Raw genomic sequence first — 15,165 nt, 5'->3', positions numbered from 1 at the left:
GCCTGGAGTCGATGTCCTAATTTGGCAGTTCCGCTGCAAATACTGTGACGTCATTGTTCAAAAAAAAAAAACGAAAAATCGAAACAGATTGAAAAATATGACCAAAACAGAATATAAAGATATCTACGGAGCACCTGAAGAGACTAATTTGATCTTTTCTGTACTTCTAAACACTCTAAATATACAACAAAATGCATGAATTTAGCATGACATGTCCCCTTTAAAGCCAGAAAGTTTACATTTTAAATGACTTCAGTTTTGTGGCATGTCTGTGATCTACTTTAGTCCTACAAAATGAAACACCTGAATGAACATTCTCCAAGACTGGTGATTCCATATTTTTTGGCCAGGGTTTGTAGTTTGTATGGCAAAAAGTTTGACCGAACTTTTGTTTTCCAGGATCAAAACAGGAGAGGGCAACCACCCGCGAGCCTGGTAAAACAGGTGAGCCTCTATTCCAACAAACTGAACTCTCAAAGGTTCATGGATGCTTTGTCAATGCACGTTTGTGTTTTTGTGTGTGTGCATTCATCAATGTCTGCATTGTTTTTATTTGCATTTCTGTCTTTTTGCCAGCCCGGGATGAGCAAGCGCGAAGCTTGTTAAGGCTTGTCTTTTATTCATATTTTGTTAATTTAACAGAGTGTGCGTTGCCTGAAAGCGAAATGAAAAGCAATGTGTTCCTTAATAACGGGCTAAAAGAGAAAGTGTTTGCTGAGCTTTAACACGTCCCCGGCTACAGTTACAATAAATGCCTGTTGTTTTTGCCAAGCAGCCAAACAGCCAGCAGCAGCCAGAGTAGACTCACTAACTTCATTTACTCTCAATCTCATTGTGTTCTCAGCAACAGTGATGTTTGTCATTTTAACTCACTTTGTCTTTTTTTCTACGGTTGTTCTTTCACAGTTTTTAGTCTTATGTCATATAGTGAGATATGAGCTTGTCATTTGTTGTGTGGACACTTCATCAAACTAGCACATGCATTGGATGCCTGTTTGGGAAGTGACCTAAAATCAGTCATGGTGTGGTTAGAGACACCCGTGGTTCTTTTTTGGGTCAAGGAACCCCCATTCTCTTATTTCTGAATCCAAGTACCATCTTTGTCCGACTACAACATTTTGTTTAAAAAACTATTTAAAAACAACTATAGAGCATAATAGTGGAATGAAGGAACATTTTAAAGAATTTCATTTTGTAAATAAGTGGAAAGAAACAGTATTTAGTGCAGTGATTCCCATTATTTTTTGGATCATTGACCCCATTTTAATATCAATAATTTCTTTCTTTTCTTTTTTTCTAGAATTAGTTTTTGATCATGTTTGAGCTCAGATTTTTTTTTTTTTTAGAAATTTCAGGCAACCACATTTAAACTCCAGGCGACCCCACATGAAGTCCTGACCCTATGGTTGAAAAACACTGATTTAGTGGCTCCTGAATAGATTTAATTCTATAGTTTTTATTATTGTCATCTCACGCCTGGGGTGGGACCAAGACTGACCATTTATTAGTTACATTTCTACTCTCTCTCTCTCAAGTATTCCCTGCAGTGCCATTGCGTACCCCTAGGGTTACGCGTACCCACCTTTGAGAAACAGTGAGATACACTGTACACTACAGTGCTTGTTTTATGTTGCTGCATGTGCCAAAAAAGTGTTAAAGAGAGCATGTAAAGCATATACCGGTTCTATCAATATCAAGATGCAATAATGATAATAATTCAATTCTAACAAGGAACAGCTGACCAGCTGTGATATTATATCATTCAGCTTTATGAGAGTTACAACGACATGTGAGAGCCTGGTTGAAGGTCAGAATGGACAATCTGTTTAGTGTCAAAATGTGTTTGGATGTTAGCGCTTCTATGAGAATCTGCATCGCTAGATTTTTAAATTTTGCATTACACAAAATTTGTAGACTTTTATTTTTATTTTATTGAATTGAAAGAGCCGAACTGTATTTCTATTTGCTAATTCTATTTCAAGCTGCATGAGCCATGGACCCTTAGACGTACATCAAGTGGAAATGCAAAAATGTGAGAATGAATGAGGGATATTGGGAGTGGGGAATAAGGGAGGAAAAGAGGTGTAGGAGTGGGTTGCGGTTCAATTTGAACTGGTTGGAAAAACATGGTGGTGAAAAGCAGAATAAACTGTAGACATGTGGCTTGCCAGGCCTGAAAATAGCAGTGATTGCATTATTATTTTAGATTTAGAAGAAGGCCACGACTACCTCACAATTCCACTGCAGCTTCTTCTGCTGCTGCATTTTTATAATAAAAAAATAAAGTGAAAACTTAAAATATAATACGCAGGGGGGGAGAAATATTTTTTCCATCTTCCCGGCTCGTCAAATTCATTTACAAGCAGGAATCACAGGCTGTTGACAACAGACAAACAGCAGTATAACTAATGCCATCAGACCACAAATAGCACGGGGGTTTCCTGGCACATGCTAAAAGGGGTGTTACACTCATCTAAAAGGCCACAAAGTAAAGATAGACCATACTGTAAGTGCATGGTTTGTCTTATATCCCTATGGCCTTTTCATTCTTGAATATACTGGTGAAGCAAACATTGATTATTAGTACAAATCGTTATTTTTAATCAAGGAAAATCATTGTTAGGAAAGACTTTTCCAGATTGAACCATGTTTGTGGAGCCACTGATTAGGAGCGCTGCTGCTTTCCTCACATTCATGGAGCTTCTGAGCTCCAGTTGACTAACGCAGAAGTGACTCAATCTGAGGTTAACCACTCCTACGGCTGTGGTTTCCACCATAAGCACGTTAAAAGCTCCATTCGTGTTTTTTTCCTGCCACATATCAAACAAACTTAGACCAAACAAACATGCGAGGTCGTCCCACTGTTAATTGGTTCATCTTGGATGCTTGGTCACTGCTCTGTAAACGTTTGCTGTATGTTTCTCCCACACTAATGCCCTTTTTCACACAGTTTCTTCTTGCAGTCCATCCAACCATGAGAAGAACAACTGGACTTTATGACCACTAAATTCATAGACCTTCACTTTTTTTCCCCCCATTTTTCCATATATCTTTATCTTTATTCTATTATTTCTTTCTCCATTCCTCTTCACCGGGCAAAGTGCAAATCTCACCCAGTCGAGTGCTGTTTAATCTAGCTTACTCTCGTAATTGTAGTCTCCTTGCAAATATTCTCCATTCTAAACGCAGATGAGACCGGCCTCGTGGTGGATCCACAGCCCGCGGCAGATGAGGAAGGTGAGCTCATGTTCATAAAACTGATCCTTACAAAGTGTTTCCTTGAACAGTGCTGACGTTAACAAGAGGAAAATATGCTTTAAAGGCAAAAACATAGGCTGCACATGAGGGAGAAACTACATATTTATTTATGTTTTAGTCTATTACAGTTACTGTATAGTGAAGATAGTTGTTGCCCTCTTTTTAAGCATGCATTTTAACAGAGGTGGAAGTAACGTTACTGTAATTAAGCTGCTTTTATGGGTACTTCTACTTTTTTGAGTATATTTCTAAATCAGTCATTTTAATTTAGTTTTAAAATAAGTAAAGTAATTCATTAAATTTCTACACCCAACTGTTACTGAGTCAATTATTATTTTGTTGTGATGAGTTTTTGTTTCCTCGTTTCATGGTCCATTCATAAACCTTCACATTTAGCTATACTAATTTTTAATTGAATTCATTGGTGTTATTTTATTTAAAAAATGATTGTACATTTTGACAAACCTTTTATTTTATGCAGATGCCTTTGTGGAAAATGAATAAAGTTCCAATTGTCTCTTCCATTTTAAGTTTATATTTGAGATGTTTATTGAATGCAACCAAACCGTGTCAAAAATAAACGTGGGGGCGGGGGGGGGGGGGGGGGGGGGGGGGGGGGAAGTAACTGGTAACTTTTACTTTGAGTACTATTTAATTGAGCTACTTTGCACTTGTAGATGAGTATTTTATATATGACGGACTTGTAGTTTTACTTGAGTACAATTTAAATCAAGTAACTATATTTTTACTTGTGTAGAATATATCAGTACTACACCTCTGCATTAAAGTTAAGAAAATGTAAATATAATGGACAGACAAAGTTGCATTCAAGGACCTTTATCAACCTGGTACCTATTACGTTTACTGGTAATCCGGAGGTCACAGCTGTTCCATAGAATTCACTAACAGCCACTAAATCTGGGAAAAGGATTTTTTTTTAGTCTGTCAGTTTTGGAAGCTCAAAAGAATTATATATAAATATGTTATTTTAATTGAAGCTAATACAGCTGTCTTGCTTCATTATATGTCCCAGATATCATTTCCCAGTACCCAACCTTGTGGACGGAGCAGGTTCGCAGCCGACAGAACAATAGGACCAGAGCACCATGTGAGTTCACAGATGTACTATTTCTTTAATAGAGAGAGGGGGGGGGGGGGGGGGGGGGGGGGGGGGGGGTAGTGTATTCAAATCAAACCAGGCTCTGTGTTATTTTTTTTCCTACTTGTGTGAGCAATCATGGTTTGGGGCTGTTCCTGCTTTTAAGGGCAGATGGTGGGTTGTGAAACCAATACATCTTGGTGTTGGAGAGCACTATGCTTTGAGTATCTGCTTCTCTGTGGTTCTTCATATTGCAGCGTTCCTGTAATTATCAGCACATGGCACAAACACATTGCCTCCTATTGTACTTACTCCCCCAATTTTCACACACATGCATGTTTCTTTTCTGTTCAAGTCGCGTCTGAGCTTCTGTGGAGTTGTCTTTCCGTTTCCATAAAATAGGACTGTGTTTATGAAGGCCCAGATGTGACGTTTCTTACATGTGTGCTTTTTTTGTGTGTGAATTCCATTATTATAATTTATTACCAATAAAAAGCTTGAGAAATGTAGTTTTTGATTACCATGTGCTCTTTGGGTTGTGTGTGTTTGTGGGAGGGGGCGGTCCCAACAAAGAGAGCCCATACGGAGGAAGTAGAGCGCAGAGAGTTGGTTGGAAATGTGGGGAGATGTTTCATTTGGTTTCTTTTGTGTGGGTAAAGATTTCTAATGAAATTAATCACAGAAAAGGGATATACATGATCTCGCAGTAAGTTCCAAGCCTTAAGGGCAGTGTAATGAGAGTAAGAGAATACTGATGAAAGTGGTCATAGCCAAAGGATCTCCTCTTCCATTCCTTCATTTAATGCTAAGACTCTTACTTCCCCCAAAACCCTGATTGGATTCTGCTGAGACACTGCAGAGAGAACCTCAAACACAGCTGTTGCATCTTTATCTCAAAACTAAAATGGAGCAAAAGCTTAATGTTTCTACCTTTTTCGTTTTTAAACAAAAGAAAGATGTTTTTTTTTTTTCAAGGTACATTAAAACAGATAATCTTCTAAATCCTAGGTTCCCAAAGTGGTGTATGGGTACCCCCAGGGGTATGCAAATTGTCATAAGGGGTATGTGAATGAAAATTAAAAGCAATGACAACAGTGGAAACTAGAGTATAAATAGAGCAGTTCATGTTAATGCTAGGTTAATGTTTTTTTTTTTTTAAACGATTTTTTGGGCTCTAGTGGCCTTTATATGACAGTTGCTTGACAGGAAAGGGAGAGCAGGGAATGACACGCAGCAAAGGGTCCCAAGCCGGGAATCAAACCTGGGACCGGCTGCAGGTGAGGAACTACAGCCTCCATTTATGGGGCAGGCGCTCAACCCACTGAGCTAAACACCACCCCATGCTAGGTTAATGTTAATGCTAATGCTAGGCTAATGCAATTGCTAGGCTAATGCTAGGTTATTGTTATTGCTAGGCTAATGCTAGGTTAAAGCTAATGCTAGGTCAATGTTAATGCTAGGCTAATGTTCACGCAAGGCTAATTCTATTGCAATGTTAATGCTAGGCTAATGTTAACACTAGGCTAATTCTATTGCAATGTTAATGCTAGGTTAATGTTATTACTAGGTTATTGCTATTGCTCGGTTAATGCAAATGCTAGGCTAATGCTAATGCTAGTGCTAGGTTATTGTTATTGCTAGGCTAATGCTAGGTTAATGCTAATGCTAGGTCAATGTTAATGCTAGGCTAATGCTAATGCTGGGCTAATTCTATTGCAATGTTAATGCTAGGTTAATGTTATTGCTAGGTTAATGTTATTGCTAGGTTATTGCTATTGCTCGGTTAATGCTAGGTTAATGCGAATGCTAGGATAATGCAATTGCGAAGCTAATGATAATTCTATGTTAAGGCTAATACTAGGACAATATTAATGATAGACTAATGCTATTGCTGTGCTAATGCTAATGTTGATGCTGGGTTAATGCTATTGCAAGGTTTTTGCTATTGATAATGTTCGATAATGCTAATGCCAATAATAAGCTAATACAGTGCGACGCGGGCCAAGACCTGCATCCTTATTGCATTTTCTTCAGGATATGCAAACATTCTAGTATTTATTATTATAAATTATTCCTCAACAGGAAAATTCACTTTAGGGCTACATTGTATATGACATTACATTATTTGTTTTTTAAGTGTGTAAAAGTAGGGGGTACATGGCTTCAGGTTAACTTTCTGAAGGGGTACGGGACTGTGAATAGTTGGGGAAACACTGGTCTATCTTTGCCACTTGGCAGAGTCTAGCACAAGTGTTGCAGCTTGTGTGGGCGTGTGATGGAGGAAAGACCAAACTGATCACTGACCAGCCTTTGTTTGTTTTTCTTCTTCACTGCCTGTCACACACGCATCCACAGAGGGAAGATGAGTGTCCAAATATTTACTTGAGTCGGCGCATAGGGAGCTGCACTCCGTCATTAACCTGTTATTGTGCGTAAACAGTGCCATGGGGGCGCTGATATAGCTGTCTGCACCGTTCGTCTCCCTTTGCCCTCAAACCTCTTTTCTAGGATTTGTGGTCATGGTTTAAGTTTTGACAAGAAAGCATCAAACTGTAGTTGATTTATACTGAGAATTATTTGAACAAATAGGGATTTGTTTCTAAACCAGTAACTGATCATTATGTTTCAATAGGACGGTAAAGAAACTCCATACAACTGACATATTTGTTCTATTTATGTATACTATAACAACTTAGGTTAAATATACTTGTCGGATTAACTAAAAACAAACAAACCATAAATAAATGCAACAAAAGTAAGTTATCAGACATCAGATAATGAGTGTGCATCCCTCATTCTAGCATATTCTAACTTTTAAAATCTAAATGTACTGACTAGATTTTGAACACACATGTGTTTGTCTAGTTCCTGTTTTTTATCGGTAAATTTCTATATTGTAGCTGATTCTTCGACTATTATGTGTTCATTCCTGTGGCTATTCCACTAACTCCTGTACATCACCATTTTTCAGCCTCGTCGTGTGATCAGGAGCAACAGACTGCTCAGGAAGAAGCAAAGCAGCATAAGAACGATGCCGTGTTTGTCCCAGACTGTGCCCTGGGGGGTCTCTACAAACCGGTTCAGTGCCACCCCTCTACTGGCTACTGCTGGTGCGTGTTGGTTGATACTGGGCGGCCCATACCAGGGACTTCCACCAGGTAGGCAATATTTTACGTTGACCTAACCTACACGCGTCGAATTGGCTTCAATCAAAGCAATAGGGATTACAAATCGGCCAACTTGGGGAGTCGAAGGTTTAACTGGTGTGAAGTGTGTTATGCTTGTGTGCTTCTTTGCAGGATACGCAGGTATGGAGGGAGGAGGGAGACAGCTAGCAACAACAAAAAAAGCTTATGATATGAAAACCAGCAACTCTGGATGTAACACTGTTAATTCTGTTGACTAAAATGTTTTTGTCAAGTTGAGGGATGCTAACTAGACTATGACTAATTGGAAAAACGTGAACTGAAAACTGTATTGATATATCCGTCAACTAATAAAAACGAAACTAGAATTTTGTCAAATAGGATGAAATCTGATCAGAACTCATGTAATCCTGTGGTGTTATGCATCGATCATATCAAATCTGTCTGCGTGAATTTACAAACATTAATACCATGCAATATAGGGTTGATCAAAGGTAACTGAAGCTTTAAAAACAAATGCATGAACTCTTATCCTGTATAATTTGGTCGACTGTATCTGTAAGAGATTTAGTCGACTGAAATCTTAATGTTATTTTGGTAACTAAACTATAACTGAAATAGTCCTGATGACCACATTTTTACTCGAACTAAGTTGTGTTTGCTGTGTTTGAAATTGCATACTCCGTACTATGCACTACAAACTCAATTAGTATATACTGTCTACTATAGACTGGTGTAGTTAGGATAGTGACCACTGGTCGCCATTCCCTCTGAAGTATATGTCAAAGTTTCCCAAGATGCATTTCGAACCTACAATGACAAAAACATGAAGCACACTGAGACTAAATATCTCCATTGATTCTCCACCTTTGAAAGTTCTGAAAACCTTTTAAGCGAGAAAGTGACCACGTAGAATATCAACGTCTTGATCCATAAAATTCGCGGAAACACATTTTATGCCAACATTTTGGAGACCCGCCATTGTGCTACTGACTAAACTTCCGGTTAACTTCAAAACGAGAGCCCTATTCACAAAAATGTAAAAAATAAAATAAAATAATGGAAGACAAGATAATGGGACGCTTTTGTTTTGAAAAGGGGATGTTGACAATTTTACATTCTGTTCACAATGCATCATGGGGTGGTTGAGTATGACCAGTGTGTCCACCGTGCATATTTAAAAATGTCCCGATATAGTATCCATCCGGGTGATTCTCGCATACTAAATCTTGATCTAATATGAATGCACTACATACTCATTTTGACGTCAGACTTAGTAGTCAGTATGTGATTTCGAACACAGCCTATGACTAAAAGTAAAATCAAAATTTGCTGTCAAAATAAACAAGTAGTGTTAACAGTTTTAGATTAGTCTTAAATAAGTGTTCTAAAACAAACATTTCATGAGACTTGAAACCCTGCACATCGGGCTCAAGCATGAAGAATAACATTTCCGTTGCCAATTATGCAGAACACACACAAGCAGTAATGTGGTGAGTGGCAGGTCAGAGGTCACTTCTGCTGGCAGAGTGCGACACTGGTACACTCGGACTCAGCGGTGTGGATGGGTATCAGATTAACAAGAGTCCAGGCAGAGTGCCAGACACCACATTAGCACACATATATAAGCATGGGTTTCCTCCTTGTCCCTGGCCCAGCTTTTGGCCCAGTAGCACTGCAGGAATCAGGACTCTGTCATCTCTCCAATAGAGGCTCTAAAAGCGTCCTTGTGTCCCACACTCCCTATTTGCCTATCTTCATCTGTGGCTTTCTTTCTCCCCATCACTTGCGTTTGTTCTCAGAATAGCTCTAAATGGATTCCTTCTTTCTGATTGTGTTTCTCAGTTTGTGTTTTAAACAAATGTGTGTGTGTTCTAACAAACACATGAGGTTACTTAAAACAAAGATACAAATCTTCTGATGTTTAAGAGTTAGAAAACATTTTATATTTCAAACAACTCATGTTACAGTTTAATATTTAGGCAAACAGATGTTTTTTTTTTTCTTAATGTCTACTTTCTTCTCAGGTATGAACAGCCAAAATGTGACAGCAATGCCAGGGCCCATCCAACTAAACCTAAAGACCACTACAGAAGCCGACATCTGCAAGGTTCGTATCCATTCATGGGTTCACCTCTTTATCCAGACCACCAACATATACATACTGTAATCATGCTTGCTTATATATGAGTGTGTGTGTGTGTGTGTGTGTGTGTGTGTGTGTGTGTGTGTGTGTGTGTGTGTGTGTGCGTTTGCGTTCTTGCCGCTATCATGTAAGTAGCTGCTTGATAGAGTTGAAGATTTCCAGATACTGGTCTTCACCAGCCAATAAGCAAGCAGAGATAGACAGCAGGAGTATAATCTTCCTGAGACATTTGAGATGGAGGAGGGTGCTAGAAAAGCACAGCAGGGAGTCGAGGTACAGATAAAGGATATTAGGTTTCGCAGAGACAGGTAGAGATAGTGATAAGACTGATAGGCAAATTGAGTTCAGGAGATCAGTTCTGGGGCTATGGGGGTGCACTTAGCTGCAGGTAAGCCTTGCAGATGCTCTAATAGAGAAAAGGGGGTTTATTACTAGAGAGTAGTAATAGAGAAAATACACAAGTACAGTATTTAAACAAGCAAAAGTTATTTTTTGATTTAGAAGATCACGTTCAAGCACCCAAAGAAAGAAATATGTAATACCCTGTTTTGAAGGGGAAAATGTTCATATTTTACTGTTCTTTCATTCATCATCTAATATTTAGAGCGATAGCAAGGGGTGCAACATACTTACCAACCTATACACTTTACCTGTATGTAGTACAGATTTGGCCATTTCCAATGAGTACAGGTGTACCAGTAAATTACAACGAATGGTCCTTCGCCCCAAAGTGTTTTTTTCTTTAGAATTAAAAAAATATTCTCAAAATAACAACGTGGTTAAAACCAGTGTTCGCAATCAAATACTTTAGTTGCACTATCCAGCATCAAATGTTTGTCATTCATTGGTCCATTGATTATTATCACTGGTCAGAAGTATTGCTGCTGAAATACAACCAAGTGCTTTCTCTGGCATTCTACAAGTAAAATATTCATCTTTTCGAGATGGAAGGAAATATTAATTAATAGTATCACAGTAATATATCATTAACTTAACGCTTAGGTAATATTTTCTTAAATATTGGAATCATCACTAAATTTGAGTGATGAACTTTGTGTGAAGAAGGAGTTTTATGGTTGGCGTACGGTTGAACACTGGCTGCTTTGTTGTAAAATTTGTTTCAACCATTTTTGTTGAGGGATTAGCTGAAATATACAAAAATATACCTCCTTTTATTTCAAGCGGTCACAATAATTCGAAGTACAATTTCAAAATAAAATTTTGAAATGTAAAATATAAAGATTTAAAGATCAAATAAGAAAACCATGAGTCGTTGTAATTTTGTAAACTACGGAGCTCAAACCCGGCCTGACGAGACTAGACGGGTATGGTTGGGCAGTGTTCGGACAGATATTTAGAAATGATGCTCGGTTTTAGATCGGACTCACTCCCATCAGTGCCATAAGGCATTAAACATTTCAAAAGTAAAACAGCTTATTATGTATGCAGCCAATGGGTCTTTTTCACTTGATTCCCCGTCTCCTCGGTAATAATGCACCTCTGACTTGTTTCCTTGAACCTGGTAGTGGATACTTGGAGTTTACAGAGGAGTGATGACAGATTTCTGTTGCATAGTCACACGTATACCCATTACAAACAGAGAGGACAGTGTTAGTGCCTGTGTTAACGTGCACTTCTTCCCTGCGCGCACTAGTGCATTGATCTGTTTGCATTTCCAAATGCAAAAATGTAGGAAGTTTCTACCATTGCTTTCCACACAAACAAACATACAGTAAATGTGTCATTAGCATGAGCAAAAAAAAACAGATTTTAACTGTGTCGGGCTCGGGTCGGGTTCGGGCCAGGCTCGGACGGAAAACTAAGGCCTGATCGGCACTCTAGTACCAAATCCTACTAACAGACATTGATTATGCAGGATAGCCTGTACCAATGCAGGGTTATTCAAGTGTAAAAGGACCACTAATACATCTGAGTTGCTGCCTACCACTGTAAAGTTTGTCAGTCTTCTGGGGCCCAGGGAGTAGCCTGCCATAGGTGTTGGCAAAAACACAAACTAACTAACATACACATCACCTGTACGTGCGACCAGGCATATCAAACTAAAGTAATGCGGCACTTGCCGTTATCGGCACATATTTAAGCTATATGTAACACAGGGCCAGTTCAAGTTACATGGTTTACATGAGTAATATCTTCAATCAAAAATCTTTGTACACAACATTTTTTTTACTTATTTAGGTCATTTGCATTGTAGCTATTCATTCCGAACAGGCTGAACTCCTCGCTGCTTCCTTGTCATTCTGAGAATGAAAATAGAAAATATAATCAGTCAGTAAAATGTCTTATTACAAACCTTATTGAATTTTTTGTTTTGTTTCTTTAATTCCATGGGTTTTGTTGACCTTACTTTGGCTTGTATGCTTATATAAAAGATGCTGTACAACATTAGTAACTAAACATGCTGCGTTCACACCGGATGCCTCACGAAATGTTTGTGCGTCCAGATTACATACAAAGTCAATGCTGTCCTATCACAAGCGTTGGCCGTGCGAGCACGCTCCTGATTTTTTGTCATATCTGCACATTCGCAAGAGTTGAACATATTGAACACCGTTGACTGTTTCGCATGACAAAAGCCAATCAGTCTTTGTTGACGATGACGTCAGGCTGTCAACATGGACACTGGTCTGTTCACCCATTCAACCATGGAGTAGAAGCTGTGTGCGATCACCTGGAGCTGTATGACATGGCATTTATAACCGGGACCCGACTAGGAAGGATTTGGGGTGGAGGAGAATCAGCGAGGAGGTGGTAGTAGCAGGTAAAAGTTCTCTCTGTAGCACTGAGCTAGGATAGCATTAGCCGCTAATCACACCGGCTTTTTTCACTGGTGGTTTATGTTTATGAGAGGAGAAAAAGGAGCACAGCTCCTCGCTTCAGCAGGCAGTGAAACTCACTGAGTTGGATGTGTCGCTGGTGGGTGGTGATTCACTTCAAATGCGCTTATGAAGCGAATGGGGACATTTTTTGATCCTGCGAAACTTGCAGAATGTTTTGTGTGCGTCCGGTGCCGCAGAAGACGCATTCGGTGTGAACGCAATGTAAGGCAGCATTGCTCACTGTCCCATTTTACAAATGTAGATTTTTTTTTCAAGATTTCAAACATTGTCTTTTCTCACAGATGAACTGTTGCAAGATTATTACAGAAGTGGCTAATTGAAAAATACATTGATTCTTAAAAAAAGTTAATTATTATGCATCACTTAATTGAACCTCCATATCCCAGAACAGTAAAGCCCGTAGAATGGAAACTATCTCATTTAAAATTTTGAGGCAACAAAAACAGATGATGGGTGAGGCTGGGGCTGTAATTCACCTGCCGCTTCTGACTAAGTTATTTTGCATTGCTGCACCGTGCTCTGCAAATTGACTCTTTTTGGCGGTTTGGTAAACATGCTAATAGTCCAGCAGCATGTGAACAGAGCTGCCACTGTTTCCTTTCCGTGCACCAGTGTTTATGTAACTCAGTGCCTGGCCAGAGCAGTGGCGTCCGCCTGCAGGTGTTGCGTTCAGCGGCTGAAGAGCTCAACGTCTCTGCTCCAGTGGCAGAAAAGACACAGAGGGTCACTCATGAGTGTTGGTCAGTTGCACTGCTGGCATGTATTGTTGCCATTTTATTGACCAAGGAGAATCATACGCTTCAGTTAATTACGGTGTCAAACAGTGAATAAGACTCATCTTTATAGACTTGTAGACTCTATACCAGGGGTGTCAAACTCATTTTAGCTCAGGGGCCAAATTTGGAGCAGTTTGATCTCAAGTGGGCCACAGATTTTTTCTAATTTCAACATTATTGTGCCATAGTTTGCACTTCTACCTATACATAAAATACAAAATATGTAAGAAACCGACCCAACAGAATATTAACTTTCAGATTCCTAGATTGTGCAACCAATTTCTATTTAATTAAGAAAAATATTATGTCATAATTTGAGAAAGATGTGAGGATTTTGTAAGAATTTTGAGTTTTTTTTCCAACTGCTTAACATTAAATATGATTGCCATCATGCAATATAAGCACCAGGAAAACTGTGAGCCCCTGCAAATATTGTTGAGGTTAATTTACACAATGATTCATGTTTTCTCTGTCATTTTTTTGGATGCTCCCGGGCCATTAGTTTCACACGTGCTCTACTCTCTGTATTTTGCATTGTAATGCTTCAAAACCTACATTTTAAGCAAAACAATTAATCATAATCTATGTTGAAGTCGCAATTATTCAGAATCAAAATTTGGAAGAAAAAACAAACTTCATGCATGTCATCGTATTGGAAAAAAAAAATCAACCGTTGTGTCAACAGCTTCACACCTGGAAAGTTGTAATTATAAATGTTGCCTTGGTTTTGCAGCAGTGCGTTTGCTGCTGCAGTGCTGGTGTTGAGAGGTTTATGACGGTGAGATGTGTGAACAGAGCAGCTTGCCCTGAGTGGGGTTAGGGGGAATTGGCTGTTTGACTTGTTCTCATCCCAGGCCCAGAGCATGGATCACAGAATAGGCTCTTGGCAGGTTCGGGGAGGTGTGGCTATGAGTGGTGACAGTACTCGGCCCCGTTTGGCCCCAGAGGAAAATATTGCCTCTTATTGACACTAACACACCGACATACACATGTAAACATTGACTTATGTGCCAGCTATTGACAGACTGATGTATGTATGTAGTGCTTTTCAACAAGAAGTGAGATCATTGAAGAGAATTTCAACTTTAACTTTATTCTACATGTGACAAACTCAACCTAGAACAATATAATCCTTATGGAACATTACATCGACTATTTATTTCTACAGCGCTAGATAACTGAAATATTATGTTTGTGTCCTGCCCGTAGTGATCTATGGCAATGAATACTACTTAACTTTTTTCTTACGTATTTTTGACTTTATTTTCCAAAAAAAAACATTTCCATTAAATCCACTTAAATTCATTATGATACATTTTCAATACTAACTACTGTTTGGTTTTAGCAGTCAATATTGCTGAATCAGGCATGATTTTGGTTTAGTTGTTGGTTGATGTGATGGGAGCACGATTGTAGAAGTTGATGTGTCCACCCACGCCTCAGTCATATTTGACACTTAGATGTAAAAAGGATCCAGTGTATGTTGTTAAATGTTGAGGAACTGATGACTTAAAAACATAGTCCAAAACCAATAAACAGTATTGCAGTAGAATGAACACATTACATCACATAGACTGCCTTGTAGTGTCATAATGAATGAAGAGCTTCTTGTGCTCACCTAAATATACAGAAATACTGGTATTCTTACACAATTAAGCTGTTTCTATTAATTCTGCTGGTAAATTATTTAAGAAATAATAATTTGTTATTTGTTTTAATTCAGAGGGCAAAATAAATAAGATTTTCTGGTTGGCACTCACACAAACTGAAACTAGGCCTTGGGTTTGAGTTCTTGGGTGGACAGCTTGGAGTCTTTGCATGTTCTCCCAATGCAAGGGCTTGATCCAGAGACCTTTACAGTCAAACAACATGCTTTTTG

At 38.8% G+C, this 15,165-nt stretch overlaps 1 protein-coding gene across 1 annotated transcript in view; it reads left to right on the top strand.

Annotated features, from left to right (window-relative positions):
* smoc2 (SPARC related modular calcium binding 2) overlaps positions 1-15,165 on the top strand; it is a 41,287-nt gene that overhangs the window by 18,629 nt on the left and 7,493 nt on the right. The window contains exons 5-9 of the mRNA XM_028469059.1: positions 400-444; positions 3,190-3,237; positions 4,292-4,366; positions 7,329-7,515; positions 9,531-9,613. Of these exons, the coding sequence (XP_028324860.1) occupies positions 400-444; positions 3,190-3,237; positions 4,292-4,366; positions 7,329-7,515; positions 9,531-9,613 (438 nt within the window). The remainder of the gene's footprint in view (positions 1-399; positions 445-3,189; positions 3,238-4,291; positions 4,367-7,328; positions 7,516-9,530; positions 9,614-15,165) is intronic.

This window comes from Gouania willdenowi, chromosome 15 (genome assembly GCF_900634775.1).
Source record: "Gouania willdenowi chromosome 15, fGouWil2.1, whole genome shotgun sequence".
In the NCBI taxonomy this organism is placed as follows: domain Eukaryota; kingdom Metazoa; phylum Chordata; class Actinopteri; order Blenniiformes; family Gobiesocidae; genus Gouania; species Gouania willdenowi.
This window is presented reverse-complemented; position numbering and strand designations above follow the sequence as displayed.